The sequence below is a fragment of the Hoplias malabaricus genome, chromosome 3 (assembly GCF_029633855.1).
Source record: "Hoplias malabaricus isolate fHopMal1 chromosome 3, fHopMal1.hap1, whole genome shotgun sequence".
NCBI lineage: Eukaryota > Metazoa > Chordata > Actinopteri > Characiformes > Erythrinidae > Hoplias > Hoplias malabaricus.
This window is the reverse complement of record NC_089802.1, coordinates 31,880,566-31,901,233: the sequence shown is the minus strand read 5'-3', so window position 1 is coordinate 31,901,233 and position 20,668 is coordinate 31,880,566. Positions and strand designations below refer to the sequence as shown.

The window sequence follows — 20,668 nt, the reverse complement described above, 5'->3', positions numbered from 1 at the left end:
GATATTGAGTGAGCTGGAAAACTAAAGTGCTGTGATAAGGCCACAATAACCAGCCTTGGCCTTTATGTAGTCCAATGTCATGTGTGTGGGTGTTTACCTGTGCACTTTTCTGAGTGAGAGGGGTCAGGTTCCGCTGTCTGGGCTCCAGCTCCTGAGTCAGCCTCCTTCCTCTGGAGAGCCTCCGACACCAGGGCCATCATCCGCTCCAGCCTACGCAGCTCCTGCTGCATCTCTTCTTTTTGCTGAGAGAGGGGGAATGCACGAGATAAAGAGAAGGGAGAGATTTCATTTTTAACTGGAAACTTATTGCACCTCAAGGGCCTTCAATAAAACCATCCTTGCTTTTTAGAGGTAAAGAAAAAAACAAACTTCCCTCTTCCCTCGCTCTCAAAACTTCAACCAGTGCACTCTCCTGCCCTGATTCAGTTTGCTTTTTTTCCCCTCCTCTATTTCAAGCTGCTGCTGTACTGGCTGGGAATGTAGTTTGTTTACCAAATGCAAATATGGACATATAAAAACCCCTAGTTATGAACCCTTTGGTAAAGCATGTAAACAGTGAGCTAAGGAGACTGAACCGGGCCCTTCTGGCTCCTCACACGGGACAAAGAAATGAAAGTGGCTCTTCTCCGTAAACAAATGTCATGGACATGTCAATGTTCAACAAAGGTATTTTAAAAAGTGCAGGCAAAAACTTTTACAGTCATTGTCCAGCAAAGACTAGGTCGCTGCTGTTAGAAGTGACCCACACCCTCACAAACATAGTCTAAATGTATCTTAACAACTCACTAATTTTAAACCAAAGTCAGTATTATTAATGTCCTTACAGGAATGTCTCTCCACGCTGACCCAATCTGGTAATGTAGCAGGTGGTTATGTCTATTCATACAGGACCAAGGTCCTAAGAGTTCGAATGGGAAAAGATGATTAAACCTTGGACTAAAAGCTTAATTTAAGTTTTAATAATGCACTGGACACCACTGCGAAAATCTGACAAAAACGACATAAATTACTCATAGTGGCAGTAACATTTCACCAGAGTTATTCCAACTGTAGAGTGTGCCCATCTAGTGAGGGAAATGAAGTGGGGTGTGGATGAGATGTGAGGTTTGAATTACATTCATGTGCATTTAAGAGAGCCACAAGGAGGGGGCGCTGTGGGAGCTCACTGACTGCGGATGTCATACTCTGAAAGTGGGAGGAGAAAATCACCAGCCCACCGCATATGTAAGTTTAGCACCGAGTTTGGGTTAAAAGAGAGAGAAAAGAAGCTGAAAACAGACAAAGGCTATGCTGAGCTGAACTGCACAGTGCCAAAAACCTTTCACTAGCCCCACGCTAACCTTAACACATCACCTTAAAACGTAATGATTTACATTAAGGGGACATGATTATTGTCCTCATAAAGACAAGAAGTCCCTACAATGTGAGTGTATAAACAGATGGTCCCCACAACACACACACATACACACACCCTTACAAAATAATTCAACTTTTCTCAGTTATAACCAGACAACCTTAAATAGATGAGCACTAAGACACAACTTCGCCACAGACACAACTTCTACCACAAATGTACTGGTGATTATTTGGTGGTTTGCATAAAGCAACACAGATGATGAATGACTATTCCAAACTTGTCTACAATAATAAGTGAAGCATGGTGGAGGAGCAGTGCAAGCAAGTTTGGGTATGTATAATGACATCTGGAGACTGCAAATTGTTTTGGTGTTCATGTCTGCAAATAAACACAAACAAACCAATGCAAATGCTTTAGAAAAACAATGAAGAAATCCATTCCAGAGCGTGATACAAATACCAGCATCACTGACTGTGTTTGAGATTACTGGGATTGTAAGAAGCTGAAATTGCAATGAACTTGTTGGGCGTTGGGTTTCATACATTTACCATGTTGTGACATGGGCAAGGCCGTGAGAATAACTGACATGTGAGAGCTGTAGTCGTAGTGTTGTTTCAGTACACACACACACACACACACAATATATTATATATATATATATATATATATATATACACAGTATAAATCTTTAACTGTTTTTGTTTTATTTTTTTAATACCTGTTTTGTGAACATACCTGTGATGTCAAATATGCTCTTAAACCTTCATTTAAGTTTTCAGTCCTGGGTTTAAAGTATCAGTCCCTTGACCTTGTTATTCAGGTCACCTTTTCATTTTCATAGTTGATGTGCTCTGGCACGATGCTCATGCATGCCTCTAACCTTTTAACTCGATGTTGTGTTACTCACATCACACAGAGGGAGTATGTGTGAAACTGGCCTAAAATATCCCTGCAGATCTCTTTGAAAATATAAAAGCAAGGCTTTTGCAAATACTAGAAGCTGTAATGAACGTGAATTCACAGAGGATGCACAGAATAAAAAAAATCTAGCATATTTAGTAGTGTGTATTTATTTGTTGAACCTTCTGTATATTTTGGTCAATTACAGCTTAGTTCAGTTAATGGACAATGAACCCAAGTGGGGAGCCTCTGACTTTTGCACATGTACAGTACTTTAAAATTGAGAACAAAACACACAATTTCTTGTTAGACCTGAATATGTGATTAGTAAACTACTCAACTTAGTAGCTGCTAGATTTTGGGTAAAGTCCTGGCAGCAAAGAGAAACATGAGAATTCATTACCACAAATAAACTCAGCAAGGATGTACAAGTATAATCCCAGTGGGTCAAAATCTAACACCAAAACCACCATCCCATCCCTGAGCACAATAACCGGACAGGCCAATAACTGTTTATATACTTCTCTTCAGGCAGAGCATTTAGGTGTGAACCAGGAGCAATGTGGAATAACATAGATAACAGATGGCAGTGACTACTCAGTGAACAATGCTTTTTCAGGAGGTTAGGAAGGCACTATTCCCCTTTTAACACAGCATTAAGCCTGTATAAATCAAGTAATGTACACTTTTCTCTAGAACGTGCTGGGGAGGACACACGCCTCAGATGAACCCATGAGTTCCTCTTCATCCTCCATCAAATGCTGGCGATATCCTGTGGTTTGGGGTGGGGGCTCTGATAAACTTTGACCTAAATAACTGAAACCTACAGCTCTGCATTTCACACACTTATGTTTGCTCTTATTCTAGTTGTAGCCTAGTTATATAGCCTGAGGCATAGGGAGGGTGTTTTAATTATGGTACACAGTGTCAAGCAAAAGTAAATACAAACCGGATTCCAAAAAAGTTGGGACACTAAACAAATTGTGAATAAAAACTGAATGCAATGATGTGGAGATGGCAAATGTCAATATTGTATTCGTAATAGAACAGAGATGACAGATCAAAAGTTTAATCTGAGTAAATGTAACATTTTAAAGGAAAAATAATTTGATTCAAAATTTCACAGTGCCAACAAATCCCAAAAAAGTTGGGACAAGTAGCAATAAGTGGCTGGAAAAAGGAAATTGAGCATATAACGAACAGCTGGAAGACCAATTAACACTAATTAGGTCAATTGACAACATGACTGGGTATAAAAAGAGCTTCTCAGAGTGTCAGTGTCTCTCTGAAGCCAAGAAGGTAAGAGGATCACCAATTCCACCATTGTTGCGCAGAAAGATAGTGCAGCAATACCAGAATGGTGTTACCCAGCGTAAAATAGCAAAGACTTTTAAGTTATCATCATCAACCGTGCATAACGTCACCAAAAGATTCAGAGAATCAGGAACAATTGCTGTGCATAAGGGTCAAGGCCGTAAAACTCTACTGGATGCTCGTGATCTCCGGGCCCTTAAACGTCACTGCACCTCAAACAGGAATGCCACTGTCAAGGAAATAACAGAATGGGCTCAGGGATACTTCCAGAAAGCATTGTCAGTGAACACAATCCACCATGCCATCCGCCGTTGCCAGCTGAAGCTCTACAGTGCAAAGAGGAAGACATTTCTAAGCAAGCTCCACAAGCTCAGACATTTGCACTGGGCCAGGGGTCTTTTAAAATGGAGTGTGGCAAAATGAAAGACTGTTCTGTGGTCAGATGAGTCACGATTTGAAGTTCTTAATGGAACACTGGGACGCCATGTCATCCGGACCAGAGAGGACAAGGATAACCCAAGTTGTTATCAACGCTCCGTTCAGAAGCCTGCATCACTGATGGTATGGGGTTGCATGAGTGCTTGTGGCATGGGCAGCTTGCATGTCTGGAAAGGCACCATTAATGCAGAGAACTATGTTCAGGTTCTAGAACAACATATGCTCCCATCTAGATGTCATCTCTTTCAGGGAAGACCCTGCATTTTTCAACAAGATAATGCCAGACCCCATTCTGCAGCAATCACAACATCATGGCTACGTAGGAGAAGGATCCGGGTACTGAAATGGCCAGCCTGCAGTCCAGATCTTTCACCTATAGAGAACATTTGGTGCATCATAAAGAGGAAGGTGCGACAAAGAAGGTCCAAGACGATTGAACAGTTAGAGGCCTGTATTAGACATGAATGGGAGAGCATTCCTATTTCTAAATTTGAGAAACTGGTCTCCTCTGTCCCCAGACGTCTGAGTGTTGTAAGAAGAAGGGAGGATGCCACACAGTGGAAAAAATGGCCCTGTCCCAACTTTTTTGGGATTTGTTGACGCCATGAAATTGTGAATAAACATTTTTCCTTTAAAATGTTACATTTACTCAGATTAAACTTTTGATCTGTCATCTATGTTCTATTACAAATAAAATATTGACATTTACCATCTCCACATCATTGCATTCAGTTTTTATTCACAATTTGTTTAGTGTCCCAACTTTTTTGGAATCCGGTTTATACAAACAAACTGTTCATTTAACTAATGTCTGAACAGCCATTAAGAACAAGGTATCCCGATTTCATTTTCCAATTTCTTTCTTGCAGAGATGAGGAGTTGAAGCATAATAAGTGTAACTGTGTCTTTTTCACAAGTGAACACAGTTCTGGAGTCTTAATGAAAGGTTTTGCGACCTACTTTAGTCAAAACACCACAGCACCGTTCTCCACCTGTCTAAACAGCCCTGTTCTTTTAAATGAGAATGAGCTGCTGTTCTTCCTGATTCAAGCACATGGTAGTGGGGAGCATGGAGCATTAGCTCTGGTCAGCTATGTATTATCTTTGTTATTATCTTTGCACTGTGTTCTTTAAAAAAGTGCTTTATAAAAAACAATGTATTTCAATTAATCAAAGAAGCAGTTTACCATAGCCTTAATAATCACTGTAATTCTAGGGGATGCTGTCCTTGCATAGCATTACCTTCATATTGCCATCCAATCTACACATGACATACCAAAGAATAAACACCCTCAGTGAAGTATGATGCTACGGATATAACTGGGAATCCAAAAACTTTTCCCTCATGACAGGTGTAAATCGCCAGATATGCATTCACTGCCATCTACTGGAAACTACATCAACAGCAGCTTCAGATCAAGTATGACATTTACAAAAGCACAACTGCAGAAAAAAATAATCTCATTTAATTTTCAGCATGTTCTAAAGGCACCAGAAGAATGAGGTCAGAAATTCTTTAACATCTCCTTAAGGAATTTAGACTAAAGATGAAAGTATGTACAGTAGGATTGGTGGAAAAAGACAAAGCTTTGTGACATTTATGGTGAAAATAAATTATTCAATTCATGAAAAACAAGCATTTAACCCCAGTGGTAGACTAACAGCATGTGCCTTGTGAATACTGAATGAAACTCATTTAATGAACTGAGATTTGCAGTAGTAAAAACTTTACTAGGACACAGCGCTGTCCTCCAGTGTTTTACATTGAAGTCATTAATTCAAACATATCACAGCATTTACAATACTGAGCCTATCATCATTTTTTTTGCATCATTAAAAACAGTGATGTACCATGAGGCCTCTTATGATTCCCATCCCTAAAGTACAGTACGAATTAAAATAAAAATGAAATAAAATGTGCAGTTTTTGTTATTGCACCGCAGTACAATAAAATTGTGCCTCCGCATTTAATTAATCTAAGTGCAGTTAGCACACACTCAGATCAGCAGGCAGCCATTCCAGCACCCAGGGAGAAAATGGGAATTAGGAGCCTTACTCAAGAGCACCTCAGCCATAGACCTTCAGGGAGAAGACTTTTCTTTTACTCTCCACCCATCCCAATTTTCCTGTCAGCTAAGGTGTTACAACCAGCAACCTTCCTTTCCCAAGCCTGCATCTCTAACATTATGGCCCAGTGAGAAAAATGCCTATAGTTTGTGGGACGCTTTGGGCACATACATGTTGAAATAACACCACTATTTGTGCACAATATCCAGAATGAAATATCTAAATGCTAAATGATATATGATGCTCACTTAAATTTGAACTTCAGAACGTGACAACATTAGTAGACTGGGCCAAACCAGAGAATACTTTTTCTTTTATTTTACCACACCCTTCTTATTGTTACATTGTAAAATTCTATCAATCTTGTATAATTTTGTAAATAGGCTATTTACCAAGCCTGCCCACATATTTGAAGGAGTCACTGTTGGCCTACAAGGGGCAGAATAATTGTTCGTCTATGGTCTTACATTTTTTATGGGGCTTTCAAGATAAAAGAATATTCAAAGATCTACCCTTACCTGTGTGTTAATAATCTCACTAGAGTATTGAGATGATTCTCTGGAAAGTGCTGCATTGCCATACATTCCATCAACCGCTTCACCTAAAAATACCAAATTAAATAAATGCTATGAAAAATCTAAATTATAATGGCATTATCTTCAGTTGATGACCAAAGCCAGCATGGCACTTACTTTCTTCTGGTGTACCAAAGAGATCCACAGATCCTTGGCTTGATGTAATGCATTCTTCTTGAAAAGGAGTCTGAAGCAGATCATTTTGTATTTGTGTTCTAACGCTGTTGTCTTGTACAGTCTCAAGACCATCGTGAATCTGAGAAGGGCCTACAAACTGGCTTAACTGTGTTCCTGGTGCCGGTTCACTGAGAGGATGGCCATGTTGACTTTGACATTGTAATCCTGGGTTTGGCTCTTGAAGTTGGTGGCCATCTTGGTTTGATGAATCTGACTTTCGCGGCAGCTCTTGTCCAGATGGCGAGGGAGAATGGTGAGATTTAAAAATCTGAGCCATGGTGGGTAGATCACCTTCTTCAGAACTGAGTTCAGACTCAGAAGACGCCAGCCTCTGAGCCTTCCTTTTTCTTGGCATGAATGACTGAGAAAGATTCACTGTATCTTTTCCTTCTTTCTTACACAAACTTGGTGCTGGTCCTATGACCTGATGTTCATGAGGCTCTACGCCTTCTGGTAAGAGGCCATCTGGAGTGACGGAGGACTCAAAATGATTACTGTTAACTCTAGAGTTGGGAATTTCTTCAAGTGGAACACATGGATTTATGTTCAAGTCTGAAATCTTTGTCTGCATATAATTCCCTTGGGTTTCCATTGGGATATGTCCTGGATTTAATGTCCTGGATTGACGTGCCCTTAAACTTGGAGACTGATTATTTTTTAGGCCCTTGTTGCTGCAGATTTCGGCTTCTTTTGTAGCAGGACTAGAAAAGAACAGCGGGCAAGTATTTGCAGCATCAGTATTTGTAGGAAGTCTGGAATCTTGTGATGACTTTGCAACCTTGTTGGGACTTAGACCAGGACTTGCACTGTTGCTTAAGGTCTTTAGGAAAGCTTCCTGTTGACTCCCTGCAGCCAGAACAGATGATTTGACTTGGAGCAGACTGACACTTTCAACATTGTTTTTTCCAAGACTATTCTGAGAGTTCTGAGGTGATTTCTCATATGACACAAGCTTGCAAGGATTTGAAGGTAAAAGTAGGTCACTGTGAATATTTACAAGGCCTGATCTAGGTTCATGGTCTTGACAGATGATAGGCTTCTTTGTCTGTTGCAAATTCTCTTCCTCCACATGGTTTTCAACTTGTGAATTTTTGGGACTGCCCAAGCCAAAGGATTTCCTCTTGGCGACTTTGAAGGTCTTCATCAGTAACTCTGTATCAAGTTCACTGTCATCTTCCTCCTCCTTGTGTCCATGTATGTTAGCAGACGTCAAAGCAACATCTGTCATGGTCTGTACAATTGATGGAGCTATAACTCCCGTAGATGGAGTTTCTTGATGATTCTTTGGCAGCAAGTCTGGTGCAACAGCCACTAAGGATCTTGGTGAGCTAACAGCCATGGAGGAGAAAGGGACATTGTGTTTGTTATCATCAACTGTGTCTGGGACAACAGAAAGAAGAAAATTTTGTTCTGGAATATCTCCATCAGAGACACATGCCAAAGTACCTGATTTCTCATTCATTTGGATCGTCTCGATTGTTTCAAAGTTGCGGTTGTAAACACACCCATTTTTCTCTATACCTGACTGGTCAGTTTTACCAATCAGAATATGTGCATCTTGTTTGGCGTCAGCAGTTTCTCCAATTGTTTTAGGATGTGTTAGGTTACCACAGTTAGACTGGGATTGATTAGCTGGTGGATTATTTTCAGATCCTTCAACAGGTTTCATAGGATTCTGTATAGATCGTTTTCTTTTCCGAGGGCCTTGAACTTCTTCAGTGAAGGCCTGTAGTCTTAAACTTCTTCTTGTTTTTCTAGCATCAGGAGACTGTGGCTCTGCACTACTTGGGTAACTTTCAATATTAATTTCTGCTTCAACTAATTTGGGTTTGCTCCTTAATTGCCTCATTAGAGTAGCATTTTCATTCCCAGTAGCAGTGACAAGGTTAAGGGATTTGGTGCCTTTTGCATTATTGTTTTCTTCCAAATGGCCATCTTTAGTAATCTCAAAGTTGTTCCTGGTGACCCGTCTGTTCCGACTTGTTTTATTGCAAGTGTTTTCCTTCTCTTTCAAGTCACTGTCCACATATTGCCAAACATCTTGCATATTCGCCTTTGATCTCCTTGTGGGTCTTTTTACGGGTACTTCAAATATAGGACTTTCTTCCATATTTTCAACTTTATCATCACAATTTTCATCTTGAAAGTTCTCTACTACTTTTTGATGCTCTTCTAAACAGTTTGTTGGTTCATCCATATTTGACTCAGCAACATGATCTTGCTTGTTTTCTTCAACAGTGTCATGAATGGACTTAGGATCATTTTCCTTTTCATCATAAACAACTCTCTCTTCTTTATCATTAGAAGATGATTCTTTGATGAAGTCGGCAGGAGTCAACAGATGGATCTTCTTTCTCTTAGGAACGTTTCTTATAATCTCTACTTCTTTTTCCTTTGATACAAGGGGTTGAGGGTCAGTCACGATTTCTTTTTCAGGAGACAAATCTTTGATTCTTTGCCCTAAGGCTTTGGTCTTAATAATTCTTCGCTCTCGCTTATAGACTGCCCCAAAAACCTGTTCTTCAAGACCTCGTCCAGGTACCTCTCTTTGTGGACTTATTTTATCCTTTTTATCAACTTGCATGTTAAAGTCTGCAGAGGACAAGGAGCATACACTCTCATTCTCAGACTCACTGTCATCGGAAACAAGTCTACTGTTGCCTTTGGTTTTTGAGTCTGAAGAGGGAGATATATTCAGCAACCACTCTGCTACTTTCTCAACACTCTTCTTCTGTCTTTTGTCCACAATTCTGTTTGGCTCTAAACATACTCTTTTGCCTTTTAACTGTTTGCTTGAGCAGTTCCTTGGCATGGTAGTGTCACCCCCTGGATTGGTATCATCATTGTGTGTCAATAAATGACTTGGTCTAACCACTGTTCTTGACGGAACATCTTCCTCAGTTTCTGCTGGCCTCTTTTCAGTCTCTTGTGGCAGATCACCAAGACCACTGTCAGAACAATCCTGTTCTGAAATGATTTGACAGGAATTTGGAAGATCCATGAGTTTCGCAAAAGCATCCTTAGCTATAAAGGAATTTAGAAAATGAATCAGAAACACTGCAAAAATTTTCTTTCGTTATCCTGGCATTATAAAGCCATTATTTTTTAATAACTGAATACTGATCTAAAAGAAACTGAAATATTCAGTCATTCAACTTCTGTTTCTGCTTTATTCCCTTAAGGGTAGCAGCTGGTCTGGAGTCTACCCGAAATCATATGGCGCAAAGTAGGAACACATTGTAGACAGAGCATAGCATCATCATATACCATCACACACTCACACAGTCATTCTGACTCACTTGTGTGGATATTTTTGTATTGCCAGTCAACCTATGGACATGAGTTTTACATTGTGGGAAGGAACTTGAGCACCTATGAAAATGATTTATGTAAATGATTAAAATAAACAATTTTTCAATTTTTGTTTCTATAAATAATAAGTAATAATCACAACTGACCAGATTAATCTTTAATGTGTCAGTTCTGTGCAGAACCAACCTAAGATTAAACTTCCAAGTACTGCTTTTACAGAATTTACACATCTGGAATGGAAATGGGTGACAAAAACTTCTGCTTAGTTTTCTAAGTTTTATTAAATCCCACCTGCAGCTGAGGAAGAGTGAGATTCTGACTTCTCCATCACAACATTCTCTGAAATGGTATTTTCTTCACTGCACTGCTGATCCCTTGAGTCGGTTTCAACACTACACACATTAAATCAGAGATGAATATACTAGCAACAAGAAGTGTAGTATGTATGTAATAAAAATGATTATATTCAGTTGGATAGATATGAGTAACTGACCTTGTTTCTTTCCTCATCTGTGGCATCCCTGTAAAATCTAGGATTTAAAAAAATGATTCTGAAAGATGTGAACTAGCCAAAAAATAACACTGGGGAAAAGACAGGGTCAGTCCTGTATAGTTATATAATAGGATACATGTGCTATATAAGGAACATGATGTGAATTGTACTGGAAAAGAACATTAGACATTGATCATAAGGTGCAGTTCATGTTGTCTTAAAATGTTAGGTGTTTTCTATTGTAAGTTATGCCCAGCCACACCATAAATTCATAGTGTGGGTACCTTTTCAAAGAATATATGAACATGCAACAGGGGTATAATGACTTTAGCATTGTAAGCCTTAATGAATAAATTGTTTTAATGTTAAGTAAACTACAATGATACTAATAAATATTTGGAGGTAAAATATTATTATATAAAAATAGCATAAAATCAGATATAAAGCAATATGCACAATTAAATATTTTACATACAAACACTTACAGTTTGTGCATGTGTCAAACTCATAAGACTGGATTAAGTTCTGTAGTCCTTCCACCAATCTCTGGAAGCCTGGACTTTCTTTCAAGCTCCTATTGAACAAACAGTGGCAATAAGGTAAAACTGATTCCTAGATAGGGGTGGAATGGTGGCGCCACAGTAGTAGGGTCCTGGAGTTTTGGGTTTGAGTCCTGCTCCTGGTGACAGTCAGTGTCAAGTTTCTCTGCATGTTTTTTTTCCCGGGTGCTCCGGTGTCCTCCCACAGGCCAAAAACACAAAAGTGTCCATAGTTGTGAGTGAATGTGTGCGTCCCCTACAGCGTCCCCTCCAGTTCCTGCCTTGCACTGAGTTTGGACTGTGGCAAGAAACTGGAGCACTCTGAGGAAACCCACACAGACACAGAGAGAACACACCACACTCCTCATAGACAATGACCTGAGGTGAGGACTGAACCTAGGAGCCCAGGACCCTGGAGCTGTATGTTACTGACACTAATACGTATTTTAAACACTGTCATCTCAATACGTATTAGCAGGCTGTTATTGTAGTAATAATAAAATTCATTTTTAGACTATCATGAAATATATTAATATTGATAAAATGAATCATATTTTAACACCATTACCACCTTTTGGTAACCTTCATTTTGCATACAGGGCAGTTTGCTTCTTTTCTTTTACTCCTTTCTAGCAGTTTCATCATGCAGAATCTGCAGATAGAGAGTGTATAACATTATTAAAGAAAGAAACTGGACTGGAAACTATATTATTTTGTAAAGCGGGTTTTAAGCAGATTACATATTACGCTAAAGAAACCTACTACAACAAGCCACAATTAACTTCAAATTCCATTTCAAAGCATCTTAACTAAACACTTTATTACACTATAAGTATACCTGGTATTGTAAATATACTACATAATTCTACTCACTTGCAAAACTGGTGGTCACATCTGGTTGATACAGGAGCATTCATCAAGTCCAAACTACATTACAATGTGAAGATAAAAGACACGGCCCCAAAAAAAAAAAAAAAAAAGACATGGTCATGACTCAAGTCGCATTGGACTATGATAGTAGTAGATCAGGGAGTCTAATTTTATTCACAAAGGTCAGTTGTGATTTGATGGGTTTATTTTTCAATAAAGCAGATCAAACCTGATTATTTGTGCTATGACTGAGATCTCTTTGCTTGTTTGGAATCAATTTTAAATTATGCTTGTTTGGTTAGTTTTCAGAAACAAATGCTCACCATATTGGGCACTGTAAATTCTCCCAAATCACAGCTATTCCCCTCCTGACATCTTCAGCCTTTGGTGCCGTCATTTCTGTGCAAAGAACTGTTAAGCACAAGTTGCATTGTACATGAGATTCTACAAACCTTATTCCTGTGTTTCTGGGATCAGTGAGTATTCTGGAAATCTTTTCCTTCTACATTTGTCAGTACATTAATGGTTCAAGAGCAGTAAAGGGACGCTAGATAAGATGCGATATTACAGTTGCAGAGTGTAATTCACTTTTAAAACAGTGCTCTGAAATCAAGGGGGAGGGGGAAGGAGGTGGTTTCCTACCCTCCTCCAAAAGTTACATAGTGCTGTTTCATAAATCACAGATTCTTGTTTTTACTGCTTTTTATTAAGTCTCCTAACTTTCCTGAAGCATTAGTACATACAATTACAACTTAAAACATTTCAAACTGATCAGAAACATTTAAAATACTTTTTTAGATTAAATGAAAACATTATAAATAAGCATTTTATTGGTAAAATTGTGATTGAAACAAATTGATGGAAAGAGAAAATACCTAATTTCACTGCATCACATTTTATCCACCGAAAGCATTTTCTGAAATATTAACTTGATGCTGAATGCACTTATATATTGGCAGCTGGGATTACCTGATCAGTGTTAGCTGGCACTTATTGATCACTGTAACTGACCACTGATCAGTTTGGCAGAACATAACACCAAACACTAACATTATCACATATATGTCACTAAATATATACATAAATCTCTGTGAACATCGACGTCTACAAGGGGTAAGGAGAGATGTGACCACCACCAACGTTTGGCTACTTTTACCAACCTATAACGTCTGTGATGTTCTATTAACATAAATATTCACGAAAAGTGACCATTATTCACTTCAATAGAAATATAATGTTCAGCATGTTGTTTTGATTTGATGCAGCAAGTCTGTCGCGACAGATCTTTAGACTTACGGTCAATTTATTGCTAGATTCCGCTGTTTATTTTGTACGGGCGACAACGGAGACGTCCCCGGAGTGTCCCAAAATTCAACCAGTGTTGAATTATATGGTATTCGCTTTATAAAATGCAACAATTCCGTGACAAAAGACGAGAGTAAGGAGCTTGTAAACAACTCCACAGAACTGAATCCCTCAGCTTCCCGTCAGCTTTTCCCGCCACTCTTACGTGATGCATCACGTCACACTTTCGTTATTAGTGGTATTGTTTAGTATTATTTTATTTTGTATATACTTAGAATATATATAATAGATGTTGCGTTGTTATTCTACAAACTACAGATAAACATGCCTTAAATAAAATAAAAATAAATAAATAAAAAAATAAAACAAACGTGCATACGTCACCCAAACGTCACAAGCAGCTAAACAAAACAAGCTATCGGGGTAAGCAGCTGCAGTGAGCTGAACTCTTACATATTTAACTTTAATTTGAGAATCTCATATGTGGTTTACTCTGATGTGAGTCGATATTGAGCTCGTTTTAGGTACGCTGAAATACATAGGTTTGTGGTGAAATGATCGGCTGTTATTTCCTGTGTAGCGTAGTTGCCTTCACATTCTCATTTTCAGTTCCACCTTAAATGGTGCCGAAATTAACGGCATTTAAGGTGGAACGGAGAATTCGAATAAGCAGCCATTGCAGTTGATTACGTTTAATGTTAAAGGGTGCGAGGTTGATGCTATATGTCTTTAATTCACAAAAATGACGACTTTTAAATATAATATACAAGCTGCGGTGAATGTCGCTAACAATATTGCGTTTTTCTCAAGAGTACTGCTTTTGTTTGTGTCCAGGAGAGAATCAGTTTAATATGATAAAGTGGTTGGGATAGCTAATGCCCAGAGTTTCTCCACCATTCCAGTTCTACGCGTACATGTAATTTTAGTGTGGTAGCGTGTGTTGTACTGGTACAGGTGGATCAGACACAGCAGTGATCCTGGAGTTATACCATAGTGTCAATGCTGGACTGGGAGTAGTCCACCAACCAAAAATATCCAGCTGAACAGCATCCTGTGGGCAGTGTCCTATGACCACTGGGGAAGGCACCATGCAGAAATAAATGAACCTCATGATGCTTGTATGGGGGTCCTGAACATCGAAAGACAGGATGAAAAGGGGCTAAGAAATGGAATTCATCGCTATTCTGATGCTCAAATACAAAACTAAGGGCATTAAGTAACATTCTAAGTCTTGTGTAAACTGAATAAAAAATGTTTTGATATAGCTATGTTGACACAGGTTCCATACTTTTACAGCACCATGGAGGGCTCAAAGTCTTCAAGCACCACGATGCAGGTGAGCTTTGTGTGTCAGCGCTGCAGTCAGCCTCTGAAACTCGACACATCTTTCAATGTCCTGGACAAGGGGACAATCCAAGAACTTATTGGTAAGTTTGCGATGAGCGATTCCACACATAGCTTCCACAAAAAACAAAACAAAAAAAAAACCAGTTGAAGCTATTTTTCCTCTTGCATTTAGTGTAATACCCTTTCAGAAATGTGGACTCACACATACATTTCTGTGACAATTTTAGTTAACATTACTATTTTGGGTATAATTTCTATGGCCACACATTGTATTCCCTAATTATAATGTCAGAGCTTATGAACACTCATACCTTTCAGGGGTTAAAAGTTTTTCAGTGTGTGCTTCTAGTAAACCACATTGTCAACTCTTGATATGAAGCTTGACACTTTTGTAAACATAATAATCTAAATAATCTAACATTTTGCAAATTCCAAAATATGGCAGTGCATCTATTAAACTTTTCAAAATCAGGAGGCACTTCCCTTTTGCTTGATTTTTTTCCAAGAAAGTAATGCGTGTGTGTGTGTTTTTTTTTTTTTTTTGCTATATCTTATAGTTAGGTGTTTTATTTTTGCATATAATTAACTGTGATCTTTTGCAACGCTTGTTTTAGCTCCTCTGGTCACTATAACACCTAGTAAACAAGCAGAGAGCAGTGACACAGACAACCCCCCTGAGGTGAGTGCACAGTGTTCAGAAAATCATCCATCTGCACACTAAGAGATCTAGCAGCCATTCTAGTCCGTCAGATTTAGAAGCATTTCTGACTCTCAGGGTCTGTGGATGTTTTTATAATAATTTTAAAATGCGTTTTGTAATTACAACCATTTATTTGAGAAGAAACTAATCATATAATAATTCACTATCATATGTAACAGTAAATAATTTGTGTGTGAATTATTTGTACAGGAAACATTTGTGGAGAACAAACAGGATGCAGTTTCTCGGAAGTACATCCCACCTGCAAGGTCTGAAGAATCTGAAATTATCTTCATTCACTAAGTTTATCTTTAATAATTAATAGTGTCCATAAATGTGGCGTTAGTTGCAGCTCAGGTGTGAGCGCCTAAGTTCTCAATCCTGTGTGGTCCATTGTAGGATGATGTCTACAGAAAGTGCCAACAGTTTCACTCTCATCGGAGAGGCCTCCGATGGTGGCACCATGGAGAACCTGAGCCGTAGGCTTAAGGTATAGCAGTGGTTTCAAACTGTCTGGTCCACTCATACCAGCACAACATGCACCAAAATGACAGTAACATATCAGTGTCACTGCAGTGTTCAGACTGATCCATCACTCAAATAATACCCGCTCTGTGATGGTCCCGTATGTCCAAAGAGATCAGTGTATCCTCCTTTGCTGTACATGCTGTTGTATAATTAAACCGACACTGGTCGTATATATATAGACTTAGACAGGACAGAGGAGGACTGTCTTGAAGCCTGTATTTTTAAAGTGTGACTCTGGCCCTAATTTAAAAAAAAAAAATGTCACTGAAATCAGCACTCACTACCACTTGTTTTTCTGTAGGTTACCAGTGACCTGTTTGACATCATGTCTGGTCAGACAGACGTGGACCATCCACTGTGTGAAGAGTGTACAGACACACTGCTGGACCACCTGGACACACAGCTTAACATCACTGAAAATGAGTGCCAGAACTATAAGTAAGATTATTATATATATAATATAAATGACAACACTAGATAATGTAGGCTACAAACTACAGCTTGTGCTGTTTAAAGAGTGTGCTTTTGCATATTGTGATGTTAAAAGTATCTGTTTCTGTGATTGGCAGGAACTGTCTGGAGCTGCTGTCTCAGCTGCAGGAGGACGACGAAGGCACGCTGCTGAACGAGCTGCAGCAGCTCCGGCAGGAGGAGGAGGATCTGATTCAGAAGCTGGAGGCCATCGAGGAACAGCGCGAGGCCGTGGCCAAGGACCTGTCTGAGGCCCGCGCACACACCCAGCAGCTGGACACAGAGGAGTTGCAGTGCGTAATGGGGGGGGGACAGAAACAATGGGGGGGGGACAGAAACAATGGGGGGGGGGGGGAACAGAAACAATGAGGGGCCAGAGGGGACTAAGGGTGGTTTTAGAGATTTTGGAGGAGAAGCCAAAGTAATTAAGATGCTTAATTGTAGCTTTGGCCTGAGTTAAGATTGTGTTAGAAGCTGGAATGTACAATATTGGAATGTGAAATTGTCCACAGCTGTGTGTGTGTGTGTGTGTGTGTGTGTGTGTGAGAGAGAGACTGTTTCCCTGTCCAAGGTGCATTCCTTACTTTTGCCCAATGACTCCGCTTAGGATCCAGACCCTGAGAAGTACAAAGTGGTTGCAAAAAAAACAAAAACAAAAAAACAACGAATGTATTTTAGCATCATGATCATGGGTGGTCCTTGCCTTATTAAGAATTACTTTAACTTGATTCTAGTGACTTATAAAGAGAAAAATAGTTATTTTTGCATATTCTTGCCTCCTTTGTTCCACAGGTATCAGAAAGAGTACTGTGAGTTCAAACGGCAGCAGCTGGAGCTGGATGATGAACTGAAGAGTGTGGATAATCAGATGCGTTATTGCCAGACTCAGCTAGACAGGCTAAAGAAGACCAACGTCTTTAACGCCACCTTCCATATCTGGTATGTGTTCAGATTTCTCTCTGGTTTCACGGCATGGTAGTGCGAGAGGGGAATGGATTAGAGACTGAAGGAGAGCTCAGGGTGGCTTTTGCTTTGCACTGAGAGTCCAAGCCCAGAGCCCAGGAGTGATTTATCATGGAAAACTGAAAGCAGTTTCCCCATTTGTGTTTATATTTATATTATGAATTATATAGGATGTCTGATTGGAAAGGAGAAGAGCATTAGGCAATCCATTAATGAGATTGATAGCAGAGCCTTGAAAACTGAAACCTTAAAAACGCTTACATTGCATCGAAAACTTAGAAAATGAATGCTGGGCCAACACAGGATTCTATGGGAGATCATTTTTCTGTGTTTAATTATCTCCTTTTCTCATTCACATCTCTCTGTGGCCCTCTCTTTTTTTTCTATAGGCACAGCGGACAGTTTGGAACGATAAATAACTTTCGTCTCGGCCGGTTACCCAGCGTTCCTGTGGAATGGAATGAGATTAACGCGGCGTGGGGCCAGACCGTGCTCCTCCTACATGCTCTGGCTAATAAGATGGGCCTACGTTTCCAGAGGTAACTCCCTGCATGCTTTGGTTGTGTAGATTTTATGGAGAACCCTGAACCACTTTGTTCTACCAACAAGAAGTTATGTAATTACTGAAGGGAATTTATTACACCAGCTCAAAACCAGAAACAGAATCAGTTGAAATAACCGTTAAAGCTTTCATCTTATACTTGACCTCTTTTGGCAGATATCGTCTAGTTCCCTATGGAAACCACTCCTACTTAGAATCCCTCACAGACAAATCCAAGGTGAGTGTGAGCATTTTGCTTTGCCTTTGATCCGAACGGGAATGTGACTTATGGTTGCTGTGTACATAACCCTATGTGAGCCAATGCCCGACTGTTAATACTGTGGTTTGAATACATGAGATATTTGTTCGCTTCATTATGTCTCTCTCTGTCCTTCTCTTGGTCTCAGGAGTTACCGCTGTATTGCTCAGGTGGTCTGCGCTTCTTTTGGGATAATAAATTTGACCACGCTATGGTGGCCTTCTTGGACTGTGTCCAGCAGTTTAAAGAGGAGGTTGAGAAGGGAGACACCGGGTTCTGTTTACCGTACAGGCAAGAGATTTGATGTCCAGGAATATACACCTTTTTAAAAAAAATCCACAGAACCAACACTGTTGGACACAACTTTAGTGTCCAAAGAACTGGTCACAGTTTATTGAAGGGGAGTATTTGTATGGCTGTAATGACAGCTGACGTTAACCTACATAAAAACCTAGAAAGGCTTATTGTTACAAGTATCAGTTGGGTCTTAAACCCTGCTTTTGTTTAAATGCTGGATGATATGAACTAACAAATGGAAACTAATGCAAAGCAAAGTACAAAATAAATTAATAAATACATAAATTATGAATAAATCAATAAAAGGCCTACGTATGGGTTGGGTAGCCATATGAATGCCACCGTTTAGTAAGGCATCTGCACCTGTAGACCCTTTCCCATGTGTAGTTGTACCCTTGTGTTGGGTTAGAATTAAATTGCCAGGGAAATTCATCTGAGACAGTTGTATTGTATTCTGATTACAGTGTGATTAATGATATATAAGAAATCAACAAGATTTGTTGAGTTTAGTGGAAGCAGCAGACAACACGCTAAGGCCAGCAGTAAACACCAAAAGAGTTTATCGATCCATCAACGCAAAATATATGTTTAGTATTTATAGTATCAACACGTTTTATATTTTAATACCATAAATATATACATAATACAATGTTATGTAAGAACACAGAAGCTGCAGATGACACACAAAGGCTAGAACTAAGGAGATATCTGAAATGCATAAAATGTGTTCTTATGTATAATATTAGTTTTACAGTATTTTCCTCAGATTCTCTGTTATTTAGAAATTTTACATTTCTAATGGGGACAAATCAGCCTCAAAGATAACAGGAGGGCTATATTTCTTAAAGAGAAAAGTTTTGGGCCTAGCACTTGACTGTTAGTCTGAAAGGCTGGATTTAACCAATTTGGTAAAATTTGACATGAAATGGACTCAAGTCTGTTGCATTTTATTAGGGCTGGGATCTACACACTTCAGGATGGTAAACTCCTGCTGTTTAGACTATTTAAGGGCTGCTCCAGTGAATACCCCCCTGTGCTAACTCTGTTTCTCTTGTCTGAGCAGAATGGACGTGGATAAGGGGAAGATAGAGGACACAGGCGGCAGTGGAGGATCCTACTCCATAAAGACTCAGTTTAATTCGGAGGAGCAGTGGACCAAGGCCCTCAAGTTCATGCTCACCAATCTCAAATGGGGCTTGGCTTGGGTCTCATCCCAGTTCTACAACCGTTAATGCCGCACCAGAATACAGACCTGCTCTAGGAGGCCCACCACTTCTTTACAGTCTGCCTCTAGACACTTGGAAGAGAAACTCTAAGCTTTGAGCTGTTTTTGAGTGGAGTTGGATATGTCAGGATTGCAAGGCGCTAACACACGGATGGCTCTGCACCTAGGGTTGTGAACTAATTACCACAGTTAGACCTGATAACTCACTCTCTCAACTGTAGCGTGGTGGTTTCATGGGGGTAAGTAATGGTTAATTCTCGGATGCCACCTTGAAATATCTGGATATTAGACTAAACCATGGGATCTGTAAGGAACCTCTATATTTTTTCTGTTCCTTGCGCTACTGTTTACTAATTACTTTACCTTTTGTAAAGGATGATTCACTCATGGATGCTCAGTAATTGAGAATGTCCTAAACGCTGGTGTTTGAGTATGGTATCCAAGCCAATAAATATCAGTTTAAAAGACTGAAACTATATAAATGCCTGTCAATACTGATTTGATTATAATATCATTGTAACTTTTACCAGTTGCAATGAGTTAAATTATTGAAGTAATAAAGGTAAATGATAAGTAAACGCTGCAGAGTCAAGTGTGTGTGTTTCAGTTTGGTTAATTTTTTGTTCACATAATAGGAACATTGTGATCATAAGTAGGAACATTTGAGCTGCTTTTTATATTTTGCTTGTTTTGAATTTCTTCCAACCATAAGTGACTTCAGGACTGACAAGCCAGTTTTTGAATACTATGTATTAATACGGTCACTAAGACGACTAAGAAGTCACTAAGAAATCTTAATAAAAATTATAAACTAAAGTGCATATGCACATGATTCTGGCCATCTGCAGCCCATCAATCTTCAAGCTACGAAGAAAAAAAAAAAAAAAAAAAAAAAAAAAAAAAACACCTAGTGAATTTTTTGTGGGCTGCCATAATCACAACACATGGGCTAAATCGAGCTATTCTTAGGGAGAGTGCAGAGACTTCAGA

At 39.3% G+C, this 20,668-nt stretch overlaps 2 protein-coding genes across 6 annotated transcripts in view; one reads left to right on the top strand and one right to left on the bottom strand.

Annotated features, from left to right (window-relative positions):
- Nucleotides 1-13,514, bottom strand: part of LOC136692857 (breast cancer type 1 susceptibility protein homolog) — a 40,519-nt gene extending 27,005 nt beyond the window's left edge. Inside the window, exons 1-10 of one of the 3 annotated variants that reach the window (XM_066666566.1) lie at nucleotides 13,339-13,514; nucleotides 12,366-12,453; nucleotides 12,046-12,099; nucleotides 11,744-11,824; nucleotides 11,119-11,207; nucleotides 10,634-10,670; nucleotides 10,432-10,532; nucleotides 6,769-9,852; nucleotides 6,595-6,677; nucleotides 98-242 (exon numbers count right to left, since the gene is read on the bottom strand). In XM_066666566.1, the coding sequence (XP_066522663.1) occupies nucleotides 98-242; nucleotides 6,595-6,677; nucleotides 6,769-9,852; nucleotides 10,432-10,532; nucleotides 10,634-10,670; nucleotides 11,119-11,207; nucleotides 11,744-11,824; nucleotides 12,046-12,099; nucleotides 12,366-12,439 (3,748 nt within the window). In that variant the 5' untranslated portion in view covers nucleotides 12,440-12,453; nucleotides 13,339-13,514. The remainder of the gene's footprint in view (nucleotides 1-97; nucleotides 243-6,594; nucleotides 6,678-6,768; nucleotides 9,853-10,431; nucleotides 10,533-10,633; nucleotides 10,671-11,118; nucleotides 11,208-11,743; nucleotides 11,825-12,045; nucleotides 12,100-12,365; nucleotides 12,454-13,338) is intronic. The other 2 variants (XM_066666568.1, XM_066666567.1) reach the window with 2 other exon arrangements.
- A 218-nt stretch (nucleotides 13,515-13,732) lies between these two features.
- On the top strand, nucleotides 13,733-20,429 carry becn1 (beclin 1, autophagy related). 3 transcript variants are annotated; one of them, XM_066662902.1, is made up of 12 exons: nucleotides 13,733-13,770; nucleotides 14,644-14,774; nucleotides 15,309-15,373; nucleotides 15,605-15,663; nucleotides 15,794-15,884; nucleotides 16,224-16,360; nucleotides 16,492-16,686; nucleotides 17,186-17,332; nucleotides 17,746-17,895; nucleotides 18,075-18,135; nucleotides 18,305-18,447; nucleotides 19,517-20,429. In XM_066662902.1, the coding sequence occupies exons 2-12, from the start codon at nucleotides 14,648-14,650 to the stop codon at nucleotides 19,683-19,685; spliced, it is 1,344 nt and encodes a 447-aa protein (XP_066518999.1). In that variant the 5' UTR covers nucleotides 13,733-13,770; nucleotides 14,644-14,647; the 3' UTR covers nucleotides 19,686-20,429. The 3 variants fall into 3 exon arrangements, with proteins under 3 accessions (XP_066518999.1, XP_066518998.1, XP_066518997.1); XM_066662901.1 differs by having other exon boundaries at nucleotides 13,760-13,871; XM_066662900.1 differs by lacking the exon at nucleotides 13,733-13,770 and adding an exon at nucleotides 13,825-13,845.
- The last annotated feature ends 239 nt before the right edge of the window (nucleotides 20,430-20,668 follow it).

Excerpts from the sequence above, each read along its gene's own strand:
- becn1 (XM_066662900.1), top strand. Across the intron at positions 14,775-15,308 it reads GACAATCCAAGAACTTATTG|CTCCTCTGGTCACTATAACA; the intron begins GTAAGTTTGCGA and ends CGCTTGTTTTAG. Across the intron at positions 15,374-15,604 it reads ACACAGACAACCCCCCTGAG|GAAACATTTGTGGAGAACAA; the intron begins GTGAGTGCACAG and ends TTATTTGTACAG.